This window comes from Polypterus senegalus, chromosome 4, assembly GCF_016835505.1.
Source record: "Polypterus senegalus isolate Bchr_013 chromosome 4, ASM1683550v1, whole genome shotgun sequence".
Classification (NCBI taxonomy): domain Eukaryota; kingdom Metazoa; phylum Chordata; class Cladistia; order Polypteriformes; family Polypteridae; genus Polypterus; species Polypterus senegalus.
The window spans coordinates 237,151,229-237,178,778 of NC_053157.1; the positions used below are offsets into that span (position 1 = coordinate 237,151,229).

A 27,550-nucleotide genomic window follows, 5' to 3' on the forward strand; every position below is an offset into this window, starting at 1 on the left:
TCCAAGTGGATTAGCAACTTCAAAGGCATCCTGATATAAGATTAAACCTAAAGATTCTGAATCAGTTTTAAACAGGCTGTTTTCATAAATGTTTCTGCCATCCCAAACATCACTGAGAATGTATTCTGTTCTGATTTCAGCTTTTGTTTTCTTATATTGTTTCCTGACTGATTCACAACAAAACAGTGCTTCTAACGTTTGTTTAATTGGAATGTACTGAGCAAAGATTTCCTTGCCTGATTCATTTATTCCAAGGCAGATGGGAACATGATCCACATATTTAAAATACTCTTTATAAAAAGACTTTCCTCCTCAAATCCGTTTTAGTGCATGGGTATTGCAAATCCGGAAAAGATCCTCAGCTTTCATGACATCAAGAACACTCCTTCTATCATTTTCTGAAATTCCAAGAGTAGTCAATTTTTCATTTAGTTTGTGCAACACATGTGACTGGCTAATGTCATGTATGTCCTGCAACCCTTCAATTACCGTTTGAATTACTGAAGATGGTAGAACCAACTTTGCCTGCAATTTTAAGTAAAACAATGCCAAATTCTTCAAAATAGACACTCATCTGCAATATCTGGTACTAGGCCTATATCTGACTCCTTGGCACCATCAACAGAGTCTATCACAACCTCACACTGCATACTCAAGTGTTCATCCACATCACTATGAGATGTGCACATCTGCCCTGGAACATTTGCCTCCAGAATGTTGTGACCGAGCCTTTCCACTGAACAATTTCGATGATTTCTGGATAAATGAGAGGAAAATGTGGATATCACAGAAAATCTTTTATTACATCTAAATGGGCAAGATACTACGGTTCCTTCTTTAATGTGAGACTTCAAGTGAGCAAAGAAGCTTTTTAAATCACTAAATTTTGCTTGGCACAAAGAAATGTAACAGACTAAGTTTAAAGCATCAAGTCCTAGGTCTGTCTGTGTTACATCCCGCTTTGCAGCCCCCCTGTTATGGTCTCTGTATATATGGGACTTGAAAGCTGCAAACTTTTTGAAGGACCTACAGCAATCTGGAATGCCACATTTAAAAGCAGTATTAGGAACATGACTATGGATTTTCATATGCTGACAAAATAACAATATTGATTGAAAAGCACGATCACAGAACTGACACTGCAGCATTTTTGGATCAGTTATATAATCTAACAAGTCGAGATAAAAAAAAAAAAAAAAACACTCGCTGCTTTTATTATGTTGCTTTCCTGACAACTTGCAACTAACGGCTAAGTTTCCACTACTGCTTTGACAAACTTTAAAGTTTCCTGAGTTAAATTAGTTTCAAACTCGTGTACTGGATGCCTTACATGTAAAATGACGTTGAATTATAACATCTACGTTATTTTACAATGCCTAAATGTCCCATTTTACTTTAAAATAAATTTATTTGGTCTCATGACCTACTGGCCCAAAACGTATAGACACAGCACTTTGTGCCAAGTTAAAAATAAAGATAGTGTTTAAATATTAACTGGACAAGAGGGCTTTCCACTTTACGAGCAGGGAGAAATGGTTGTGCGGGCTCTAAAAGCTATACGATACCTTGCTAAGTACAAACTAACTGCACATGTACAAACAAGATGGCCGACAGCGTGAAACAATTGTAAAACGAATAACTAACCAACTCGCTAACGAAGACAAAAAGAAAAAAAGAAAAAAAAAAGGGAAAAAAAATATAAAGCAAAAGAGAAAGAGGCTCACCAAGTCAAAACCGCAACAAATTGTTTCTGGATCTTTCTATTCTGTCGCCGACACGTTCTCCCGCTTCACAAACATCAAACACCAAATGCAGTTCAACAATGTAAAGTGCAAAAAAATACTATCAAAAATAAATTAACTGAATAGGCTGGGTGATAAATGATAAGCTATAACCTAATTAGCAGTACGTAAGAGTACTCTTAAAAGTTCTAATGTTACTGATCTTAAATCTCAGCTGAGTGTACACCTCCTCCTCACAAACCAATCCCAGAATGCTTTGCTTGTCCAGTATGCTACTGTATTTTCAGTATGTTACAGTATGTTACTGTATTTAGGGAGAAAAGCATTGAAAACAGTTATCTGCTGTAAATATACAGTAATACTTTAAAACATTACAGTATGTTACTGTGTAAAGAAAATACAGGAAAATACTGTAGGAAACTGACTGTAAATTTACAGCAATATTTTACAGTGTAGGCACCACTGCTATGCAGGTGGACTGCCATCTAGAGGCCCGAGGGAGGTACTGTCCTGTGTTTGTTCTCTCCCCCTGGTCCTTCTGGTTCACAGGCTGTCCCAACTGGGTGAGGGCCCCAGTCGTCCGCAACAACCACCATGTTGGTACCAGGTTTTCACGAAACTTGTCTTCTGGTACTGTGGCCAAGAAACTCATCATTGCCTCATCTATTCCTGTAGTCTTGCCCTGATGTTTCTCCAGACACACATCCCATGTAGATCTCTTGTTCCAATAGTAGACGCATGATCTTTGACATTGACAGTGGTAAGAGCTACCCGGATGGTCCCTTGATGAAATTCTGCACTTCCTGAAGACTTCTCACTTCATCTTGTATTGTTATTGTTGGGATGGCCTAACCAGGGCAAGCTGGTAGATGTTTGAAGTCCTCTCTTCTTGTGGGTGGTGGTCTGGATTCTGGAATGGTGGATTTTTCAATTGTTTGCCAGACTGTTCTTTGTTTTTTTTATTGAAGTCCTAGGAGACCTCTGTAGATCTCGGCATGGTGACCACGCCCAGTGTGACAGACAACTCCCGTCATTTGCCTTTTCCTGAGAATGGACTACTTGCACAAGAGGGTGTGAACCTTTTAGCTCCCATTCATTCTAGATATAATCAAGTGGAACCCCAGACAGGTGACCTCCATTGGACTCATGGTGGGATTTGTAAAACCAATTTGGCCTGGGCTGCCCAATAGCACAGCGCCTCCTCAGGATGCTGGGTATTGAAGTCCGTATCGAGTGGCATTGCTACAATCTGATGTTTACAGTAATAACTGTAGCTTCATTAAGACCACCATACTGACTCAGCTCAAGTTGGCCCCTCCAGATTCTGCGCCATTTTTTTATTACATTTAATCCGTTGAACTCATGGTGGGATTTCTAAAACCAATGGGCCTGGGCTGCCCAATAGCGTGGCGCCTCCTCAGGATGCTGGGTATTGAAGTCCATATTGAGTGGCATTGCTACAGCCTGTAACTTCATTAAGACCACCATACTGACTCACCACAAGCTGGCCCCTCCATATTCAGCACCATTTTTTATTACAATTAATCTGTTGAACTCATGGTGGGATTTCTAAAACAAATGGGCCACATCAGTCATGTCATGTTTCATACTAATAGGGGTGAAGACTTATGAGATCAGCTGATTGGGAGTCCTTCGTGGTTTTTTTTTCTCCTTCTAGCAACATCCATAGTGAAGCCTTGGCTGCCCAATAGCACTGCACCTCCTCAGGATGCTGGGTAATGAAGTCCGTATTGAGTGGCGTTGCTACAATCTGAGGTTTACAGTAATAACTGTAAATTCATTAAGACCACCATACTGACTCACCACAAGCTGGCCCCTCCAGATTCAGCGCCATTTTTTATTACATCATCAATCATTTGGAGTTTTCTACTTAAATTTAATTTTGGCCACCATACTCACCACAAGCTGCACCTGCTGATACAATCAATCAAAACCCCAGACCGGTGGGCTGCACCAACAATATGTCATATTAAAGGGGGGTGAATACTTACGAGATCAATGATGTGCTGTTTTGTTTCTAATTGTATTTAAATGACTCCCCCATGTTGACTCAACCCAAGGTGGACCTTCTGATACAATCAAGTGAAACCTCAGACAGGTGACCTCCATGGAGCTCATGATGGGACTTCTCAAGCTGGGCTGACTGCTGCTGCTTCACATTAACTGGGGTGAATACTCACATGATGGATGATTTGGTGCTTTAGGATTTATTTTAATTTAGACCACCATAGTGACTCACAACCAGATGCGATAAACTGTAACCCCAGACAGGTGATCAGCACTGAGCTCATGATGGGACTTCCAAAACCAATTGGTGGACCAGTGATATGTCACACTGAAGACTTATGAGATCAACGATTTGGTGTTTTATTGGTAATTGTATTTAAATGAGACCACCATGCTGAGTCACCACAGGCTGGACCCTCCCCCTGGGGGGGCTTACTAAAGACTGCAGCTTAACTAACACCCCAGACAGGTGGTCTCCACTGAACTTCTAAACCCAATGGGCTGCTCGTGTCCCTCATGCAATTACATTTCTTACGACTTATTACTTCTGGACAGGAAGAGATGGGACAAGATGATCCACACAGGAGACTCCCAACGGAAGAAGATATAATGATGTCTTCTGTAATCCAAATTGTTTTTTATATTTTCACATGTAATTTTCTGTGTGATTCAGTATTGAATAACAAGAAAATGTCAGCAGGGGGCTGAAGCCTTTTTTTATTTTGCATGTGTCAGTAAGTCCACTTGGGCAGGCAGACCTTAAAAACCGAAGATGGCGAGCGGGTGAGGCCACCAATAGACATACAAGAACTCTGAAAGAGTCCCAAGCTACAGTGAGCGACACTGGAGAGACGACAACCGTCAGGCTGGACCGTGTGTGGTCACTCCTGGATGTACTCGCTGCCAAGAGTTTATTAGCATTTCCTTGTAACCGCCTTCTCCTGACTGGCTGCCACAGTTGTACTTTGGTTCATTTGTTGGACAGTCAAGAATGCCCATGCCCTGTCTTGGCTCATCCCTCATGATGCCACCCTCCAGACGCCCAAAGAGAATTCCAATTAAAACCTAAGGTTAGCGTATCGTCACCTGCTAAATCCATACAGGATGTCCAATCAGGAACACATCCACCCAGTTTGTAAACCTCATTTATCCTGAGGTGGGTGGGAGGGAAGCTGGAGCCAATCCCACCAAGCAAATGGTGCAAGGCAGGAAAACACCATCAAAAGTGAAAGAAAAAAAAAAACAATACGAGATCAGACTACATAATGGGTGGTCTGGAACTGAACATGGCCCCCCGTGAGCATATCCTCTGTCACACACGTGTACACCATAAAGGCACTGGCGGTGGTAGTTCCTCACCATTCCAGCAGGTGGCGCTGTATACCAACACCTCGACAGACCACATGATTGACAACCTCACCGCCTCTGACGTCACTTCTGGCGTCCTTCCACCTGGCCCCGCCCACTCCCAGCTGGCTTGGCACACAATAGGAAGCGTTAGTCAAGTCCAGGGGTTCCCCCACGTCTGAGGTCCAGGAGGGCCGTCGTGGCTGCAGGTTTTCTTAATTAATGACTTTAGAATTTATTTTGACTTTTTTTTTTTTTTTTTTTTTTAAGATTTTTCCCTCCCCGATTTTTTTGTTGTTCCTCTGAAGTGCTCCGTTTCTTGTCCTTAAACAGAAATGAAAGGTGAAGTGAGTGAGCCGATAGAAGACCACTTAAGTTAGGGCCTCAAACTCCAACCAGGTGGTTAAGAGTTAATGTCTGGGCAGCAGCCAGTCCATAGAAGAGTGTGGGTGGTCATCGAAAAAACCTCATTCTGTTCTGTATGAATACTCAAAACTCTAAGAGCTGGGGGTCCGCAACTCGGCCCCTGTGGCTGCAGGTTTTCATTCTAACCCTTTTCTTAATCCGTGACCTGTTTTGCTGCTAATTAACTCCTTTTCCTTTCTTTTTAATGGACTTGTGTTTTAAGATTTGCACCCTTGGACTACATCATCATTCCTCTGAATTGCTTCATTTCTTTCCCTAAACAGAAGTGAAGTGAGTGGGCCGACAGCAGACCAGCTGAGTCAGGGTCTCAAACTCCAACCAGTTGTTTAAGACCAGTGTGGGTGGTCCGTGAAAAAGCGTATTCTGTTCTGTATGGATACTCAAAACTCTAAGAGCAGGGGGTTCGCAACTCGGCCCCTGTGGCTGCAGGTTTTCATTCTAACCCTTTTCTTAATCAGTGACCCGCTTTTGCTGCTTATTAACTCCTTTTCCTTTCTTTTTAATGGACTTGTGTTTAAAGATTTGCTCCCTTGGACTACTTTGTCATTCCTCTGAATTGCTTCGTTTCGTCCCTTAACTGACTTGGTCTTGAAGACTCAGACTCCTTAATTGTTTCTTTGTCCTTAATCAGCTGCCAAACAATAACGAGATACAAAATGAGCCAAAACCGGACCAGCAAACTGTGTGTCCATCATTCAATACCTGAAAATAAAAAGGGTGGAGGGCTCAGGACCACAGAATATTTTCACAGCACTCTCAGAAGAGAGAAAATCCACGGTTTTGGACGTGTCTGCTATTACACAATAAGAGCAGCGACAAGCCATGGAATTAAAGAACGGGTGTAATGAACGACAAGACTCGACGCCTAATGAAGCAACTGGCTGGAGTTTGAGGCCCTGACTTAGCTGGTCTTCTGTCAGCTCCCTCACCTCACATTTCATTTCTGTTTGGGTGCCGTTTAAGGAAAGAAATGAAGCAATTCAGAGGAATGATGACGAAATTCAAGAACAACAAATCTTTAAAAAAAAGTCAATTAAAATTAAAGGAAAAGGAGTTAATTAGCAGCAAAAACAGGTCACTGATTAAGAAACGGTTAGAATGAAAACCTGCAGCCACTGCGGCCCTGCAGGACTGGAGTTGGAGACCCCTGGCCTACGCCGTATGGTTTGATGGTGCCGGTCATGCTGGTTTCATTGATTTTCACAGATTACAGAGAATGAAGTGTTTCCCACGACATGTACTGAGTGGCAGTTCTGTTAATGAGAGGAGGTTGTCGTCGTTTGTAAAGCGTGTAATGACATTTCTATCACTGAACACAACCAAAGGGTAAGCACTTCTTGTCGTAGGTCCACCTGCTCCCTCCAGGCAGCCAGTCAGTCCTTGGCCTACAACTCAAGCTATGGTGGGTGTCTTAGAGCCCACAACCTGCCCATTCGAATATCCGGCCACATGACAACTCAACGTCTTGACAGTTTTCAACACCAATAATGTGCGTAGGTTTGGTAACAAATACAATCTGTTAACTTTGCAATGTGTGATTCCTGAAACCAGAGCTCCCTGTTTAGCGTTTAATCATTTAATCACCAGTCGCTGGCCTACAACTCAAGCTATGGCGGGTGCCTTAGGGCCCACAGCCTGCCCATTTGAATATATTACCACATGAACATCTTGACAGTTTCACATGCCAAGGATGGTTGGGGTTTAGTTAGTTCAACAAATTTGTGAACTTTGCAATGTGCGATTCCTGAAACCAGAGCTCCCCGTTTAGCGTTTAATCATTTAATTACCAGTCATTGGCCTACAACTCAAGCTATGGTGGGTGTCTTAGACCCCACAGCCTGCCCATTTGAATATCCAGCCACATGACAACTCAATATTTTGACAGTTCTAGGCAAGTATCTGACTATAGTGGAGACTAAATGTAGATTGTGGTCCGCAGCACAGGAGCGCCGCAGGGGACTGGACTTTCTCCGGTCCTGTTCAGCCAACATACATCAGACTTCCAATACGACTCGGAGTCCTGAAACGTGCAAAAGTTCGCGGACGACACTGCTATTGTGGGCTGCATCAGGAGAGGGCAGGAGGAGAAGTATAGGAACCTAATCATGGACTTTGTTAAATGGTGCGACTCAAACCACTTACACCTGAACACCAGCAAGACCAAGGAGCTGGTGGTGGATTTTAGGAGGCCCAGGACCCTCATGGACCCCATGATCATTGGAGGTGACTGTGTGCAGAGGATGCAGACCTATAAATACCTGGGAGTGCAGCTGGATGATAAACTGGACTGGACTGCCAATACCAATGCTGTGTAAGAGAGGACAGAGCAGACTATACTTCATTAGAAGGCTGGCGTCCTTCAACATCTCCAATAAGATGCTGCAGATGTTCTACCAGACGGTTGTGGCGAGCACCCTTCTACTATGCAGTGGTGTGCTGGGGAGGCACCATAAAGAAGAAGGACGCCTCACACCTGAACAAACTGGTGAGGAAGGCAGGCTCTATTGTAGGCACGGAGCTGGACAGTTTGACATCCGTGGCAGAGCAGCGGGCGCTGAGCAGACTCCTGTCAATCATGGAGAATCTACTGAACAGGATCATCTCCAGACAGAGGAGCAGCTTCAGAGACAGACAGACTGCTGTCACCGTCCTGCTCCACTGACAGACTGAGACCCCCCCACACCATGCGACTCTTCAATTCCACCCCAGGGGGGTAAACGTTAACATTAAACAAAGTTATTGTCTGTTATAGCTTCATTGTTATCACTCTTTAATTTAATATTGTTCTTTATCAGTATGCTGCTGCTGGAGTATGGGAATGTCCCCTTGGGATTAATAATGTATCTATCTAGATATTAAACACTAAGAAGGAGGGTGTGTGTGTGTGTGTGTTGGGGGGGCTGGTTCAGTGAGGGGGGAGACAAATTAAAGTTGTGAAGTTTGTGTTATTCCTGAAATTGCGCCCCTATTGGGCACCACCAAGCCCACCACAGTCAAAGTCTCCTACCATCACAAAGCCCACCCGTTCCAAGATCTTCCTAACCACGCTAACCTGCTGCGACTTGAATTGAAAGGCATCCACTGCGACCAGCAAACCAAAGGGGGTTTTGCTTACAGTCTTTATTGGGGTTCATTTTTTTTTTTTTTTTTTTCAGATTCAACCCCACCCGCCCTGGCTGTGCTTACTATTAAAAGACGGCGGTGAAACGCTCTCTTCAGTCATTTCAGTTGCGCTGCGCTTTCGCCCTTCCCGTTCCTTAAAAAAGGGGAATCTTGAGCTTTGTGGACTGCAGTTTTGTGCACGTGCCTCGGTAGGTAAAAGCAGCAGCGAGAACAGAAGACATCGGAGAACCGAGAGGAGTCCGTTCAGTCCGTCGGTCGCTGGTGTGTTCAGCGAAGTGCTAAAGCTGTCCCAGCGTCTCCTTCCTAAAGGCCCTCACGGGGTCTCGGTAGTTTGTTTCAGATTCCCACAACGCTCCATGTAAAGAAGTTCTTCCGGTACGCTCAAATATGCAATCCACTGTTAAATTACAAGAATGCAGCTGGATCTACTTACTTAATGTCTTTACAGATTATGAAAACCTGGATTAGGATGTGGCATTACCTGACCTCCTGGTTATCTTCAAGTGGCCACTGGACTCGTTATGTCGTACGGTTCATTCTGTGCACGAGGTACATTTGTTTGACAGTCTCCTCCATTGTGAATCACTGTGCTCTGGTGTGAAGTCTGCAAAGCCCTCTCCAGACGGTGTGAAAATCGTTTGCCACATTCCGATCAGAAATACGCTCTCTCTCCCCCCAGTACTTACTCCTATGTGGCGGTGAAGGTCACCGACGTCTTAAAATCCTTAACTACACCCTGGGCAGCACGAGGGCTCTCCCCAATGTGAATTTTTGAGTGTCTCTGCAGATGGCCTAACTGCGAGAATCGTTTACCACATCGGGTACAACCGTGAGGCCTCTCTCCCGTATGGATTCTTGTGTGTTTCTGCAGATGGCTGATTTGCGAGAATCGTTTGAAACATCGAGTACAACGATGAGGTCTCTCCCCAGTGTGAATTCTTTGGTGGTTCTGAAAGTTGCCTTTATGGGAGAATCGTTTGCCACACTCCGCGCAGCAATATGGCTTCTGTCGCTCTTGGTTCCACTGGTTATTCTCATCATCGGTTTTGTGTTTAGAAACGTTCCCCCCTTCCTGGGAGATGCACAAAAGCACGGGGCTTGCGCCGTACACCTGTTGAGCACTCACGGCATCTATCCTCGTTAACTTCATAACAGGCAGAAAACTATACTGCAAAGAGACCGGGACCAAACGCGCCGACCCTGATGTCAATCCCTTCATTTTGTCATCGTGTATTCTCTGTTGGAAGGAGGGCAGAGACAAGGAAGATGTCAGGAAGATGCCCCTTTCTTGTAAGGCTGCAGGAAGAGAGAAAGCAAACCGTTTAGTGGACTTTACCTTAAAAGAAATTGGCAAACAGTACTTGAACTCTAACAAGTGGTGCTCACGTAGCATGCTGTGGTTCACATTTCATCAGTCGGAGCCGTTTTGAAGCCATCAAAGTGAATACAATAATTGGCTGTTGTCCAAGTCTAAGATATTAGCTAATATCTTATATATCCAACAGATGGTGCAGGCTCCCAGGGAATGTGCCCTTTTACGATTGCAGTCATACTTGTTCAAATATAACCACAGCAGAGGTATGATGGCACCAAAGTAGCACTGGGAGACTCTACTGGCAGAGAATGGGCTTAAAATGGGATGTACAGACGGTGCCATACACATTGGTGATCAAACTCAAATACCCTGTGGGGCTTGTCTGCTCCGACCCAAGCAGTACGAGTCAAAGCTGAACGGCTGAAATGGCGCCAAGTCAATGCCAAACCACCTTAAGGTGAAGATAGGCCACAAAGATGCCCACCCCTCTGTATGGTGCAGAATGTTGGCAGGAGTGGACGAGACAGAACAGGTCCCTTCCCACCATGGAAATGTAGAACGGGTCAGGCCGAGGGTTCACGACCTGAGCGACGATCACAGACATCCCACCGATCAGCGAGAAGATACAGGAGTGACAGGAAATGAAGAGAACCCTAACACCTCAGGCCACATGGGAGAGAAAAACGTCAAATACATAGAAGACCTTCAACAAAATAGTCGACTTCAGACTGGGACGATGGTTCAGGGATTCAAACACAACACTGGTTAAACCCTTCATTCCTGTTTTGGGGGTCATCTCATTGTTGCCCCTCTAGTGCATCTGTTGTTAATTTCATTAACACCACAGCAGCTGAAACTGATTAACAACCCCCTCTGCTACTTAACTGACCAGATTAATATCCCATAAGTTTCATTGACTTTATGCTATACTCTGATTCAAAAGTGTTCCTTTAATTCTTTTAAACAGTATATATCGTGACACAGACTGATGTATGCCCTGATATAAACTTGCATGAGAATCGTGTAAAATGTGTAGCGCCCTCCTAGTTGCGTAGAATAGTAAACGTAAAAGTAAGCCTCAATGACACAACTTATTTTCTTTCCTTTGGGGAAACCAGGAACAAAGATGTGATTGGTGCCGTTTACTGCCAATCAAGGTATGGCGCGCCCTTACTACTCCAATGATCTTTGTTTTTCTTGGGGAGGTGAGAGGAAGAGCGTGCAGAGGCAGAGTGAGGTGGGGGAAGAGTGCTGAATGAATGTGTAAGGAAAAGAGAAAGATGGTACTGAGGTTAAGGACAGAGAGCAAAACAAAAAGACGAAAAATAACTTTTGGTGGTCAGTGTTGAACGCGAGAGGCATTGAGCGAGTTTGGCTCATTGGAAGGCGGATGAAAAGGGGAGCTCAGCTTTGAAATGAAGGACAAACACAGAGTTGGATGCCTCCTTTAAGGAAATTTACTGTCTAAAGGAAACACGAAAAAGGGAACGCAATTAAATCACGCAACAAGACGAAGCTACCGGCGTCTTCCCAGATGGGGTTGAGAGATTCCTGTGTTTCAACACGGAGGTAAATGTGAAGTGCGGCGAAAGTTCTGGAAGGACACAGAGTACCTGTGAGCCTGCATATGAGCTCCAACTAAGTGCACTAACAAATAAATAATAGAATATAATAATATAATATAAAATATAAGAGAAGGTCTGTGATACGGTTTGCATATTTGCAGCTGGAGATCCACAAAGGAAGAAAATGAATCACGTATCAAAAGTAGTTTTTTATTCCTGAGCTGTCAACCCCTACCAGGGGTCTTCATCAGAGGATGATGCTTAGACTTACAAGAATTAAATGCAATAAATAGCAATAATTTACGGGGGACGGGGGGTTATTGGGTGTAAAGTCTTGTTAATTAAGAATAAGTTCTTCTTACGTTTGCGTATGCTGGATTTATGTCCAAGTGTCTGTTGATGGTGTTCTCATTTGATAACCACATACAGTGCATCTGGAAAGTATTAACAGCACATCACTTTTTCCACATTTTGTTATGTCGCAGCCTTATTCCAAAATGGATTCAATTCGTTTTTTTCCCTCAGAATTCTACACACAACACCCCATAATGACAACGTGAAAAAAGTTTACTTGAGGTTTTTACGAATTTATTAAAAATATAAAAACTGAGAAATCCCATGTCCATAAGTATTCACAGCCTTTGCTCAATACTTTGTCGATGCCCCTTTGGCAGCAATTCCAGCCTCAAGTCTTTTTGAATATGATGCCACAAGCTTGGCACACCTATCCTTGGCCAGTTTCACCCATTCCTCTTTGCAGCACCTCTCAAGCTCCATCAGGTTGGATGAGAAGCGTCGGTGCACAGCCATGTTAAGATCTCTCCAGAGATGTTCAATCAGATTCAAGTCTGGGCCACTCAAGGACATTCACAGAGTTGTCCTAAACCACTCCTTTGATATCTTGGCTGTGTGCTTAGGGTCGTTGTCCTGCTGAAAGATGAACCATCGCCCCAGTCTGAGGTCAAGAGTGCTCTGGAGCAGGTTTTCATCCAGGATGTCTCTGTCCATTGCTGCAGTCATCTTTCCCTTTATCCTGACTAGTCTCCCAGTTCCATCACAACAGCATGATGCTGCCACCACCATGCTTCACTGTAGGGATGGTATTGGTCTGCTGATGAGCGGTGCCTGGTTTCCTCCAAATGTGACGCCTGGCATTCACACCAAAGAGTTCAATCTTTGTCTCATCAGACCAGAGAATTTTGTCTCTCATGGTCTGAGAGTCCTTCAGGTGCCTTTTGACAAACTCCAGGCGGGCTGCCATGTGCCTTTTACTATGAAGTGGCTTCCGTCTGGCCACTCTACCATACAGGCCTGATTGGTGGATTGTTGCAGAGATGGTTGTCCTTCTGGAAGGTTCTCCTCTCTCCACAGAGGACCTCTGGAGCTCTGACAGAGTGACCATTGGGTTCTTGGTCATCTCCCTGACTAAGGCCCTTCTCCCCCAATCGCTCAGTTTAGATGGCCGGCCAGCTCTAGGAAGAGTCCTGGTGGTTTCAAACTTCTTCCACTTACGGATGATGGAGGCCACTGTGCTCATTGGGACCTTCAAAGCAGCAGACATGTTTCTGTAACCTTCCCCAGATTTGTGCCTCCAGACAATCCTGTCTCGGAGGTCTACAGACAATTCCTTTGACTTCATGCTTGGTTTGTGCTCTGACATGAACTGTCAACTGTGGGACCTTCTATAGACAGGTGTGTGCCTTTCCAAATCATGTCCAATCAACTGAATTTACCACAGGTGGACTCCAATGAAGCTGCAGAAACATCTCAAGGATGATCAGGGGAAACAGGATGGACCTGAGCTCAATTTGGAGCTTCGTGGCAAAGGCTGTGAATACTTATGGACATGGGATTTCTCAGTGTTTTTATTTTTAATAAATTTGCAAAAACCTCAAGTAAACTTTTTTCATGTTGTCATTTTGGGGTGTTGTGTGTAGAATTCTGAGGAAAAAAATGAATTTAATCCATTTTGGAATAAGGCTGTGACATAACAAAATGTGGAGAAAGTGATGCGCTGGGAATACTTTCTGGATGCACTGTAATCGAGTTACGTTAAACTGCGAGAATATCCCTTGAGCGGTGTGTTTAAATAAATGTGTTTTATTAGTATTGTTATTACTGTTGTGTCCTATCCATGATTGTGCAGAGTGCTTACATGGTGGTTGCATTCAAATGTATACTAATAAAAGGCAAAGCCCTCACTCCCTCACTCATCACTAATTCTCCAACTTCCCGTGTAGGTAGAAGGCTGACATTTCGCAGGCTCATTCCTTACAGCTTCCTTACAAAAGTTGGGCAGGTTTCATTTCGAAATTCTACACTCAACGGTCGATAACGTTCGCCATGTTGAACTTCTTTATTTATGGCCCCATCTTCACGAAATTTGGTAGGCAGCATCCCTGCGCTAACCAAAACCGATGTACTGCACGTACTGATTTCAGTGGTATAACACCACTGTCGGCCGCCATATTGAACCTTCCAACGTCACTAATTCTCCAACTTCCTGTGTAGGTAGAAGGCTGAAATTTGGCAGGCCCATTCCTTACCGCTTACTTACAAAAGTTAGGCAGGCTTCATTTTGAAATTCTACACACAACGGTCATAACTGGAAATCTACTTGTGTACATATATACATACGGCCATAGCCTGCAGCTCGGTCGACGTGTGAGGTGGAGTTGCGTCTCTCATCGTCACACCTCCCAAGTAATCGAGTGCCTGCTCATATAAGGCCGCCCGTCAGCATTACACAATTGAGAAGGCAGCAAAAGGAAATCAAGCGAGTGACGCATATTCATAAGTGCAGGTACTGCGGAAACAAAGCACACGGTGTAATCCTGAAGTTTAAATCAAGTTCATAGACAGGCTGCCGCTGCAGTTTGTCATGCCTATGATGAATAGGATATTTGCGAGATGGAGGACGCAGGGTATAAACGAGACTTTTGTTCACTTTGTAACGGAGTTAAAATTGCTGGTGAAGGGCTGTGCTTATGCAAACGAAGACGAGACGGTCAGGCTGGTGTTTGGCACAAACTCAGCGAACGAGAAAATTCATAACTGGAAATCGAACATTAAATGAAGCCGAGGACATCGCAAGATCGCACAAGCACAGCTGAGAACCTTCAATGGTCGGCGTGTGACGTGAACTGACTGTCATCGTCACAGACAACAAGCAGGAGCTGCATATAAGGCGCTGAGCAAATTACACAATTGAGAAGGCAGCAAAAGAATATGAAGCGAGTGACGCATACACGCATATTCAAACGAGCAGCTACTGCGGAAACAAAGCACACGGTGTAATCCTGAAGTTTAAATCAAGTTCATAGACAGGCTGCTGCTGGCGTTTGTCATGCCTGTGACGAATAGGATATTCGCAAGATGGAGGACGCAGGGTATAAACGAGACTTTTGTTCACTTTGTAATGGAGTTAAAATTGCTGGTGAAGGACTGTGCTTATGCAAACAAAGACGAGACGGTCAGGGTGGTGTTTGGCACAAACTCAGCGAAACTTAAGTTTCTCTCTAAGTGCCGGGTCTGAGCGAACATTAAATGAAGCCGTGGACATCGTAAGATCGCACAAGCACAGCTGAGAACCTTCAATGTACTCCGAGCGGCTCACGTGAACTGACTGTGAACGCAGTGCGCAGACAACAAGCAGGAGCTGCAAAGAGCGCTGAGCAAAAAACGCATTACACAAATGAGAAGGCAGCAAAAGAATATGAAGCGAGTGACGCATACACACATATTTAACTGTACAGACTGCATCTCTGTTGTTAGCCATTAGCACTATAACATAAGTAACATGATAATTATATTTGAATACTAACCCTCACCTATTCTGTTTCTTTTCTCGGTACCCAAATGTGCCAATTGGTGCCACGGCCCACCTGCCAAGTTGTTTGCCTGCCTATGGTAAAGTCATCCCTGATGGAGGATCACAGGAATCATGAGAAAGAGGGGTCCTTTCATCGGAGCAACGTTTCAGCCGTGGCTTGGCCAAATGATGAGGCAGCTAGATGGATGAGGTCTCAAGGACTCTAAAAATATCCAAACCTAATTATGTCATATCATCTACTGTTAAATCGTAATTCTAAAATTTTTATTATTATGCTGTCTTAAGGAATTGTTCTGTTCTGTGTATTGTATTGTATTGACCCCCTACTTTTGACACCCACTGCACGCCAACCTACCTGGAAAGGGGTCTCTTTGAACTGCCTTTCCCAAGGTTTCTTCCATTTTTCCCTACAAGGTTTTTTTGGGAGTTTTTCCTTGTCTTCTCAGAGAGTCAAGGCTGGGGGGCTGTCAAAAGGCAGGGCCTGTTAAAGCCCATTGCAGCACTTCCTGTGTGATTTTGGGCTATACAACAATAAACTGTATTGTAATGTAATGTAATATATTCATAAGTGCAGCTACTGCAGAAACAAAGCACACGGTGGAAAAAGTGAATGTCCAGCTAAAGGAAGGCAGTGTGAAAAATGTGGTAAATTGAACCACTTTGCTAAAGTTTGCAGGACTGGGAAAGGTAAACCCGTACATGCAGTGTGTGATGTCTCAGATGAAGAGGAAGACGAGCTGCTTATTGATGCAGTAAGAAGGGAAACAACCCTCTGAAGCTGAACAAGCCTTTTCAGACATATCAATAGGAGAGCAAGGTGTAAAGCTAAAGTTTAAATTACGTTCATAGACACGCTGCCGCTAAATATTTACAGGCAAATCCACAACTTGATACCGGGAATGCCTGTTAAACATCTTAGATTTAGGAGTACTGATTTGGGTGGTGAACACTTCGATGAATGGAACCCGTTATCTTTACAACGGTTGACAAACACGGAATGTAACTTCATAACAACACGTCCTCCAAATACGAACCTGATTGAAAGAAAAAATGAGAATCAAATCCTTGATGACAGCAACACTCCTAACATTCACAAAACAATTACATTGACAATCAGGTGACGTTATTTTCAAGATGTTTCCTTTTCTTTTTCATAACTTCTTCAACACACTACTTTTCCACTGCGAAGCACGGGTATTCTGCTAGAAATTAATAAAAGGAGCGCGAGTTTACAAATCGGGACTTTGAACTATTGTAACAGCAGGGATAAATAGAATTGTTTCATTGGACCCATCGGTCATTACAACTTATTAGGAGGTGTTTAATGTCGATCCCACCAGGGAAATTTCATCCTGCGTCATAGGTAACGGTGGGAGGGCTACATACGCTAAAGCAATGAATCGATAAAAGGTATACGCCAAGCTCTCTTTTTAGATAAGGGTCAGGAATATTTAACTAAGAAACCAGAAAACTGGAAACTGATTTGATTGAAAACTCACACAAGTCAGGAAAAACGAGGGTAGCAAGACAAACAGATCCCTGGCGAGGCGTTCTGGGCACGTCTAACCGGGAGGAGGCCGCCCCGGGGAAGACCCCAGGACACGCTGGAGGGACTGTGTCTCCCGGCTGGCCTGGGAACGCCTTGGGGTTCTCCCGGAAGAGCTGGAAGAAGTGGCCGGGGAGAGGGAAGTCTGGGCATCTCTGCTCAAGCTGCTGCCCCCCGCGACCCGACCTCGGATAAGCGGAAGAGGATGGATGGATGGATGGAAGACAAACAGACACATCGGTGGCTACAGAAGGGGCAATAAGGGAGTCCGGGAAAGCGGTGAACGAGCGGCTTCCGAGCGAGATCGGGAAGGTAAGAGATGGTTATGCAGTGAACCCTCGTTTATCACGGTTAATCCGTTCCAGACTCTACCGTGATAAATGAATTTTCGCGAAGTAGGATTCTTTATTTATAAATCGAGTATTTTCGCAGTTTGAGTATAGAAAACTTGTTTCCGACCTTCTAAATACGTTTAACATTATTAGAGCCCTCTGGACATGAAATAACACCCTTTAGTCACCATTACACTCGTATTACCCAATATATTAGACATAATAAGAGAAAATAAGACATATTAGACGTTACAAATATCATATTACTAGGCTCACCCGCCTTTTAAGGCGACCGACTTTTATCCTCAATTTTTGTGCACTCCATGTGTACATCAGGTATGTAAGTGTAGAGAATGAGAACATCAAAGGGCACATTTGTAACATCTCCCGAAAACCTACGTTTTGTTTTTTTTTTATCCCCTCGAGTGCCTGTCCAAAGTCGTACAATGTCAGCCCGAATCTGTACCGCTAAAGACGGAGTTTCATGCACTAAATAAGCTATAGATGAGAATAAGCAAGCACCATCTCCCCTGATATTTACTAGCGGTGAGGCGTTTGTACTCCATCAACATTAATTATTTCCAGAGACATCATTTTGTCTATTTTTTCCAGCGCATCGCGCACAAAAGCAAGGGAACGAAGGGAGCACCAGAACTCTGCTCACATCATGTCGCCTGCCGCAAGCTGCAAGTAGTAAGTCTGTGATAAGCGGAATACCGCTATGCTTTGCACTCACGGGATGGAAGGACAATCCCGACTGCTTTTATATAGAAATAAAGAAAGAAGATATCACACAGTCTGGAGTAGAAAATCATCTGCTACCTGGAAAAACGAAACTACAGATCCCATCATGCATTGCAAAATGGACGGGGCGTGTGTGAAACTCCGCGCCTGCGTAGCACACGCGGGACGAAGGACAATCCCGACCGATTTTATACAGTAAGAAAGAAGAAGAAGATATCGCACAGTCTGGAGTAGAAAATCATCTGCTCCCTGGAAAAACGAAACTACAGATCCCATCATGCATTGCAAAATGGACGGGGCATGTGTGAAACTCCGCGCCTGCGTAGCACTCACGGGACGGAAGGACAATCCTGACCGCTTTTATCTAGCAGATTATTGTACTGTACATTTAATTGCACACAACCACTAACATATGAAGGCACGACCTCCAGTAGGAGAGTCTTCAGAGGTGGTGCAGTATCTTCAGGTGGTGCGTTGTTGCCTTCAGTGAAGGAGTACTTGGAGTAGGCAGTGGGTGTCTGGGTGCTCGGGTGAAGAACATCTCGATAGGCAGTTGCTGGCGCTGCCTTTTCATACGCGTGAGGAGGCTTTGTAGGGTTTTGCCATCTTTAATCATATCCAAGAGTTTCTCCTGGATGGTAAGCATCTTCCTCCGGCACTTAGTTTTATTGTGAGAAGGCTTAGAAGCCATCGTAGGGCTTAGATAAAAGTTCGCAGAAAGCGTATGCGTAGTGATGTAAGCGTGTATGAGAAAAAAAAAAATCGTGATAGAGTGAAGCCGCGAAAGTCGAAGTGTGATATAGCGAGGGATCACTGCTGTGACACACGTGTGGCTTGTTCGGGGCTCAGCTCAGTTTGGCCAAAGTGGGTTGAGTCCGTGTCACCGTTTAATTGCAGTAAACCCCCCGACTCCTACAGCCTTCTGTCAAGGTGAGAATCTCTGGTGCAGGGGTCACCAAGTCCAGTCCTGGAGGACCACCGTTGGCTGCAGGTTTTCATTCTAACCCTCTCTTTTAATCGAATGCCCCGTTTGTGCTGCTAATTAACTTCCTGTGAATTCATTTTAATTGACTTCTCTTTTACGGTTTGTTTCCCTGAATTTCTTCATTTCTTTCCTTAAATGGCTCCAAAACAAACGACATGTGAAGTGAGTGAGAAGACCAACAAAGTGAGGACCTCAAACTCCAACCTAGTTGCTTCATTAGGCGCAGAGTCTTATTAATATTGGTATTAATTACACCAGTTCTTTAATTCTATGGCTTGCTGCTTCTCTCGTTGTTGATTAGCAGACATGTCCAAAATTCTGGATTTCCTCTTTTCCAAGAACTCTGCTACAATGTTTGGTGGACCGGAGTAGATCAGCATTCCTGAGAACCTTCATCTTTCTTTATTTTCAAAAAACGTGTGATGGACACCAGTTGTTTGGGCTCATTTTGTATCTCATTCTTGTCTGGCTGCTAATTTAGGAAAAAGAAACAATGAAGGGGTCTGAGTCTGCAACAGCAAATCAAGTCAAATGAATGGAAAAGGAGTTAATTAGCAGCAAATACAGGTCACTCATTAAGGAAAGGGTTAGAATGAAAACCTGCAGCTATAGCAGCCGAGTTGCAGACCCCCAGCTCTTAAGAGTTTTGAGTATCCATACAGAACAGAATGAGGTTTTTTTACGGACCACCTAAACTGTTCTATGGGCTGGCTGCTGACCAGACATTAACTCTTAAATATCTGGTTTGAAGTCCTGACTTAGAAGTTGAAATGAGGGAGCCGACAGAAGACCACCTGTTTGGGTGCCATTTAATGAAAAGCAATAAAGCAATTCAGAGGAACGATCAGGGGAACAAAGCTTAAATAAAAAAAAAACCCAAGTCAATTAAAATGAATGAAAATGGAGTTAACAGTAAAAACTGGTCACCAGTTAAGAAAAGGGTTAGAATGAAAACCTGCAGCTATAGCAGCCGAGTTGAAGACCCCCAGCTCTTAAGAGTTTTGAGTATCCATACAGAACAGAATGAGGTTTTTCACGGACCACCTACATTGTTCTATGGTCTGGCTGCTGACCAGACATTAACTCTTAAATACCTGGTTTGAACTTTGAGGTCCTGACTTGGGTGGTCTTCTGTCGGCACCCTCACTTCACACCTCACTTCTGTTTGGGTGCCATTTAAGGAAAAGAAATGAAGCAATTCAGAGGAAAATCTTAAATGAAAAACAAGTCAATGAAAATGAATAGAAAAGGAGTTAATTGGCAGCAAACACAGGTCACTGATTAAGAAAAGGGTTAGAATGAAAACCTGCAGCCACAGTGGTCCTCCAGGACTGGACTTGGCGACCCCCAATATACGTATACTGTAACACGCGTGTGGCTTGTTCGGGGCTCAGCTCAGTTTGGCCTAAGTGCCATTGTTTAATTGCAATAAAGCTAATTACTCCATTTGCCTACCCTCCCGACTCCTAGAACCTTCTTTCAAGGTGAGAAACTCGCACCACAACAGTCACACGTGGAAGAAAAGAGGAGGAAGCCAATCCAATCAGTCTTTATTTAGGCACAGGCGAGTACGTAGGAATTCATGCGTTGCGAGGCAGAAGAGCGCAGATATTATATATATATATATATATATATATTCTTCCTCCCTCCTTCCCCTTACTTCTCAAAAAGCATATAATCGTTTACCTAAGCAATTCTTCTTGTATTGCACAAATCGGCCCACCGTTTGTTTTATGTACGTGTGAGAAGGGGGGCCTAAATGAAGGAAAGGTCATCTCTTCCGTGTCTAACGGATGCGTCCCTCAAGAGGAAGATGTCCTCGGTTGACTTACTGCACCCTGGCTCATGATAGAGGCCTGCCGTTTGAGCAAAAACGGCTTTTAACCCGCAGTTCACACACACAGAAGACCCCTGTCCCGAACAAAGGGTCAGAATACTTGTTTTAATTCTTCTCTTGCTTTGTCGTTTTGAGGTGCCGAGTGTTGCATGAGAAGAGCAAAAAAAAAAAAAAAAAAAGTGTGTAAGCGATTTTAGCACAAGATTTCAACGTGGGTAATAAAGTGGGCAAAAACGGAAGAGGGTGTGGAAACCTCCTACGTGCCAGCCCTTAAGACGTGGACTGCAGCTGCTCAACTCTCCTCCCTCATCCAAAAACTAACCGACTCATTTCTCTCTCTCCCCTGACCCCCATTTCCAGTTTAATCAATCAAAGAGAGTCTTACGTGTTTCCAGCTGCTGCTCCTTCGCTTCTGTCCCGTCACACATCGCCTGGGGGACGTCTTCCAGCTTTGGAACTTCGAGACATGGCAGGCTAAGAGGAAGCCGTCCTGCTTGTAAACTGGATTCAGCAGGACGGCTGGGCTGTGGAAGGCTAACGGGGATGTGCTCACGATCCTCCTGTTTAATGCCAACCGGCTCCACTTTAAACCCTTCCTCTTTGAAAGGGGAGATGCTCACCTCGTCGTCTTCCCCCTTCAGACAGGGACTGGCTGCCGTGAGGTGGGCTAAGCCGCATTCACAGGACTCCTCCTTGAGGTGGACGAGTCTTTGCTCCCGGGGTTCTTCTTTGGGCGACTCCATGCTTGGTTGCACTCCTTGTGTCTGCGACTCTCTCAGAAGGTCCCCGCTAGCAGACTTGACACCATTATAGTTCTCTGTGCAGGATCATAACTTGAAAATCAGCTCCTCTTCTCCTAAGCAAGCAAACAAACACATGAAGTTATTTCATTAATGGAAACGTCTAACACTTTGAAATTTGACCTCCCACACAAGCTTTACGCAGCAGTCTGCGATACCCTGACCACCCCGCCTTGTTCAGCTCAAGAGGCAGCACAGCAGACTAGCTGGCAGGTTTAGGGGATCATTAGGGTTACGACGGCTCATCTCTAACAACAAGAACTGATAGGCGACGTCCAATCAAAAAGGCCAAACCAACACCCGGCCGTGAGATCATGAGAGATGCACAGCGAGCAGACCACACAGGAACCTGCTGTTCATCAAAACTCCAGCCCTGTTGTGGCGGACAATCAGAGGCAGGCCTGGAATTTCACAGGCGACACGGAGGAGGACTTCTGGCCGGTGTAAACGACAAAGGGTGACGGATTTCCAAGTAAAACTTAATGAAGAACAAGAGGCTCGTCCTGGGCACTTAAACTTTCAGAATATCTGTATTTTTTTTTCATTCAGAACAGAAGGAAAAGGAGGAAGGAGAAAGAAAAAGAATGAAAAGGAGGAATGAGAAAGAAAGTAGAAAAAGAAAGAAAGAAGAAAGAAAAAGACAGACAGAAAAAGACAAAGAGACAGAAAGAAAAAAGAAAAGAGGAAGGAGAAAGAAAGTAGAAAAAGAAAGAAAGAAGAAAGAAAAAGAGACAGACAGAAAGGAGAAAGAAAGAAAAAGAGAGACAGAAAGGAGAAAGAAAAAGAAAGGAGGAAGGAGAAAGACAGAAAGAAAGAATGAAAGACAGAAAGAAAGGAGACAAAGACAGAAAGAAAGGAGAAAGAAAAAGAAAAGCTTTGCCCAGAGGGAGTGGGGCGCACTTCAAGCACCACCAACCTGCTGCATCCTCCCGGATGTTTCCATGCCAGCCATTTTGCCCCCTTATGCTCTCCCCAGCCCCGTTATCAGGTGCTGAAGGGGCGAGGGAGGTACGGTGTTCTCCATAACATTTAGGGCGGAGTGGCGTCTCTCAGGCTAGGGATCTGCAGTGGCAATCAGAAGGCTGCCGGTTCAAATCCCATAAATGCCGACTTGAGCGTTAATCTTCATCCAGCCCTGCAAGTGGGCCCTCCAACCTGCAAGGAAACCTAGGGGTTGATGGCAGAATTGGCACTCCAGCCACCATAATTAACACACACACACACAAAAAAAACCACACACCTCCCGCTGTTGCATGGCTGCACTTGGGTCCTAATCTGTGATCCTGAGGTGGTCTCATCATGTGGTGGGTGTGGCAATGCGCCGTCGTATCAGCGCCTGCTCCTAACCCCTCTCATAAGGTTTGGGACAAAGGCAACACTTGTCCTCGATATCCCCCTTTGACGCAATTAAACTGCACACTGCAGACCTTCCTTTAAGGTGATTTGCAGACATTTCACAGACACCATAATGAAGCTGATAAACAAGAACCAAACCATTGGAGACATCTGGGAAAACCTCAGGATGACCAAAATCAACTGTCAAGAATATCATGAAGAAGAAAGGACACACTTGGTGGGCTCAGAAATCACAAAGGGGCTGGTAGGACAAGGAGGACCTGCACGGATGATAACAGAAGAATCCTCACTATGGTCAAGAAAAAGCCCCAAAACGCCTGGGCAGCCGATCAGAAACAGTTTTCAAGGGGACGATGTGTGTGTGTGTCAGACAGGACTATCAGCAGAAGACTGAAACACAGAGGACGACACACTGCAAGATGGAGACCACAAACAAGATGGCAGGAAGGAGGACTTCAAAGAGCCTGCAGAATTCTGGGTGAAGGTCTTGTGGACAGACGAGACAAAGATGAGCCTCACAGTGAGAGCAAAGTGTGGAGATGAGAAGAACTGCCCGAGATCTGAAGCAAACCACCTCATCTGTTAAACATAATGCTAGGGGACCTTACACCTTGGGCATGTATGGCCACCCCAGGTCCTGAATGACACGCTTCACTTCATCGATGATGGAACTGCCGTCGGCACAATCAATTCTAAGGTGTGTAGAAACATCTGATCTGCTCAGGGTCCAGTAGATACCTCCAAACTCGTCAGATGGTACATCACCCTACCACAGGATGATGAGCCAGACTGCTGAGGCCACACACCAGTTTATCAAAGCTAGAAAATGGAAAATTCTGGAATGGCCAAACCAGTCACCCGAGTTCAACCGAACTGAGCGGGCCTTCAACATGCTGAACAGAACACTGAAGGGGACAAAAGGGGAAACAAGAGAGAGCTGAAGAGGAGAGGCTTGGCAGGGCATCAGCAGAGAAGCCCCTCAGCACCTTCAAGCAGTCCTTACATGTGACAAAGAACCAAATATGTCGGTGGCGTTAATGTACCTGCCTTTACTGTGTCCCAAATATTATGAATTGGGGGGGAGAATACGGGGACGGACCGTACAAATCCCCTTCAATGCCAACTGAATTGCTCGAATTGGCGAATTCCGGGTCAGATTAGCCGACTACTGCATCTCATCACCCGATTTTAACCAAACTTGGCCAGCTGATTGGGTCACACAAGTCACCCACGGAGCTGAAATTGCACCCGTCTTGGATCAAAATTAATTGGCACATTATGACTGGCTGGCTGGATCGATCTAGTTGCACACAACTGGTTCCCATATTAAACAATTTTATTTCACTCCTCTGTATGTACAGGTCAAACTTTGCAACTGATTTTAATCCCACTGCTGCAGAAGGGGTTTTCATATTTTGCATACGTGTTCGGTATCGATGACAATACAATAACCCGTCAAAACCGATGCAATTACGGAACTGATTTCGCCGTAATCAATGGTGAGGCGATTCCACGTAACACGCACACACAACAATGACGGAGAAAGAACAGGGAGAGATACCGGAGCATAAAAGGGAGAGACGCATCGGAGTGGAGTCTAAATAGGCGGGCCGACTTGACGGGTTTATTCTTGCGAAGGAGTAGTCGCGATGATCGCGGTGAGGAAGTCGTGGAAAGCTTGCCCTTCTGTCAACCCGAGCGCTAATCCCATCAGAGCCTAAACAGAAAAATAGAAACCAAAATATCACTCTTTTTAGTCTTCAAATAATTCTGCAAAGAAGATATTATGCAATACTTTTAAAGAAGCTTTCCGCTCATGAAGAACGATTAAAGACAAAGCATTTGCAAAATACTCAAATTGAAAAGTAAATAAAAATAATTTACTTTAGTTATAAATACCCATAAAAGCAACAAAGTACATTTTTCTTCTTGTAGAGAGCTGAAAACTACTAACTAAACGGCAGCCTCAGGTCACCTGCTTGCCAAAAGCAGTAAGGACTTGCATGGATATCATTTGGCCGACGTCCTTCACTCCGGAAACAGAGGCAAGTCACAAATACAAGTCGGAACCGATTTATAATGGATGTTGACATACGCCGACATCAGGCATGTTTTGGAAAAAAAAAATTACTTCCATGATTATTTCACATTAGTTTGGGATTTTTTTTTTAATATTGAATGGGGCGTTACCACCGCGTCCCGCATTACAAAGCGCCACTAACCGACCCCCATAACTTTGGTTTCTTCTTCTATGCCTTCATTTACTTGACAGCATTTCCAGATATTAGAAACAAGTTTATCAACAAGCGATGCCCCCGAACGTTTTTAGAGTTAGCCCAAATAAGTCACGGAAGTACAGATCTCGGCGGGAGCATTTTCCTATAAGATACCAAGGACCTCCTTCTTTACCTATTGGAGTAACCCAGACTGGCTGCGCTGTTTTCCGGCAGGGCACAAAAAAATGCGACACGCGTGAGCACATCGATAGCATCAGGCGCAAGGCGGGACACCCCGAGCACGGCCATCTTGAGTGTGCTAATTAACTTAAATATATTTTTTTTTCTATTTTCCAAATCGGTTTAAAAATTCAAATGAAATCGTAACTCCTCTTTGAAAACCAATTGGGACATGTGGCTTTCTGAAAGAAATATTTCTGACCATTATCAAAAGCGGATTCATTAAAAATAAATGTTCTTTAATCATAATGGAAACTTTCAAACACTTAATAAATGTCACTATCTTTATATGGAATGTCAATATTAAGATTTTTTTTTTTTGACATATATGTTTAGAACTTGACGATACCTTTTTATTTTATATCTTTACCTATTGGAGTAACCCAGACTGGCTGTGCTGTTTTCCGGCAGGGCACAAAAAATGCGACACGCGTGAGCACATCAATAGCATCAGGCGCAAGGCGGGACACCCCGAGCACGGCCATCTTGAGTGTGCTAATTAACTTCAAATTTTTAAGCTGTAGCCACTGTAAGGTGTTGAGCTCCACAGTAAGCGGAAACACGTGACCGCCACAGTAGACAGAAAACGCCCCTCCCCTACTATCTTAAGCTTAGGCGTGCTATTCCCCAGTGTTTAAGGTCAGGATTGTTGATTGGGTAGGTCTTATATTTGTTAGTCTTTTTAACTTTATCCTGCCTTGTACGTCCGGTTGTTCGGGTTGGCTTCATTTAGTTAAAAGAAACCGTTTTCACCGTACTCTTTTCTGGAAAAGTGTTCATCTATGTGTCTTTTTAGAAGGATTTTTTAGTTTGCGGAAGAAATAGCTTTTTAAGTTGGATCCTGTCCTGCCTCGTGTTACTTGTTGTCCGGGATGGACATTTCCGCGAACGGTTATTTTATATGCTAAAGAAGGAATATGCCCCTGTCCCACTATCTTAAGCATGCCAGTTGATGTTGCTTCCTTCCCCAGTGTTTTTAAGGTTAGGGCTGGTGATTGGGTAGGTCCTATAAGTCGCCTACAGTGGAGGTAACGCGTTTCTGCTTACTGCAGCCAGACCCTTCTCATTTTTTTTGCCCCCCGAAAATAACCCTTTTATTAAATGCTTTGCACATTCAAAAATAACATTGATAGTTTTACATTTCTAAACACAGAAGAAAAACAAAGGAAGTAATGAATGCAAAAAAAATAATAAAATAAATGGAGCTGAAAAGCCTTAAAGCACTACACTAACAACTTTTTTTTTGTCGTGAACGTAAGCTTATTAATGTCGTGGAACAATTCAATAAACCAACGCGTCCACACTTAAAGCTTCTTTCAATTACAGCAGGAAAACAGGCGCGTGCGCAAACGGGGAAAACGTGCAAACTCCACACGGACAGACACCCAGTGAAGGATTCGAGTCCAGAACCGTAAGGAAGCAGTGGAACTAACCGACCCGAAACGTTAACGAGGTGCGTCGTTTACTACCCGATCGAATGAACCACAGAGAGAACTTAGCGAGGCTCCTTGCTCCGTCTATCCACCACTCCCCCGGGATAGCAGACCTCACCGTAATTCCTGCTCGCCACCGTCCTTTTACTCTTTTCTGGCTACTTCTGTCGTTCGAAATAAGTAAGCGCCTTCCGAACACGCCGGAGACGGCCGCTCGGCGAATCACATGATACGTCATCGTAGCGCGCGCAAGTCACCTACCGCATTATGAAATCTCACCAATAGGCGAGCAAGCTGCGATCTTGCGCCTGCGCAGATGCAAACCCTGGAGATTGAACTTCATTTTCCAGAAAAGGGTGGAGTGCCCTCTCAGGGTTGGAGGCGAGATCCTGCTCCAAGTATCTCGGGGTCTTGTTCATGAGTGAGGGAAAAATCGAGCGTGAGATCGACAGGCGGATCGGTGCGCCATCCGCATCGGTCCGTCGTGGTGAAAAAGGAGCTGAGCCGTAAGGCAAAGCTCTCAATTTACCAGTCGATCTACGTTCCTACCCTCACCTATGGTCATGAGCTATAGGTAGTGACCGAAAGAACGAGATCGCGAATACAAGCGGCTGAAATGAGTTTCCTCCGCAGGGTGTCTGGGCTTTCCCTTACAGATAGGGTGAGAAGCTCAGTCATCCGGG

General features: G+C 44.5%; 1 protein-coding gene across 5 annotated transcripts; it reads right to left on the reverse strand.

The window, feature by feature from the left end:
* Window positions 1-8,318: 8,318 nt before the first annotated feature.
* LOC120528297 (zinc finger protein 473-like) lies at window positions 8,319-27,208 on the reverse strand. 5 transcript variants are annotated; one of them, XM_039752444.1, is made up of 3 exons: window positions 27,129-27,208; window positions 21,208-21,678; window positions 8,319-9,962 (listed from the first exon to the last, which is right to left on the reverse strand). In XM_039752444.1, the coding sequence occupies exons 2-3, from the start codon at window positions 21,563-21,565 to the stop codon at window positions 9,355-9,357; spliced, it is 966 nt and encodes a 321-aa protein (XP_039608378.1). In that variant the 5' UTR covers window positions 21,566-21,678; window positions 27,129-27,208; the 3' UTR covers window positions 8,319-9,354. The 5 variants fall into 5 exon arrangements, with proteins under 5 accessions (XP_039608378.1, XP_039608376.1, XP_039608379.1 ...); XM_039752442.1 differs by lacking the exon at window positions 27,129-27,208 and adding an exon at window positions 26,986-27,097; XM_039752445.1 differs by lacking the exon at window positions 27,129-27,208 and adding an exon at window positions 25,805-25,950.
* Between the last annotated feature and the right edge of the window lie 342 nt (window positions 27,209-27,550).

Excerpts from the sequence above, each read along its gene's own strand:
- LOC120528297 (XM_039752444.1), bottom strand. The coding sequence starts at position 21,565 with ATGGAGTCGCCCAAAGAAGAACCCCGGGAGCAAAGACTCGTCCACCTC. Across the intron at positions 9,963-21,207 it reads GGAGCAGCAGCTGGAAACAC|CCTTACAAGAAAGGGGCATC; the intron begins GTAAGACTCTCT and ends CTCTTCCTGCAG.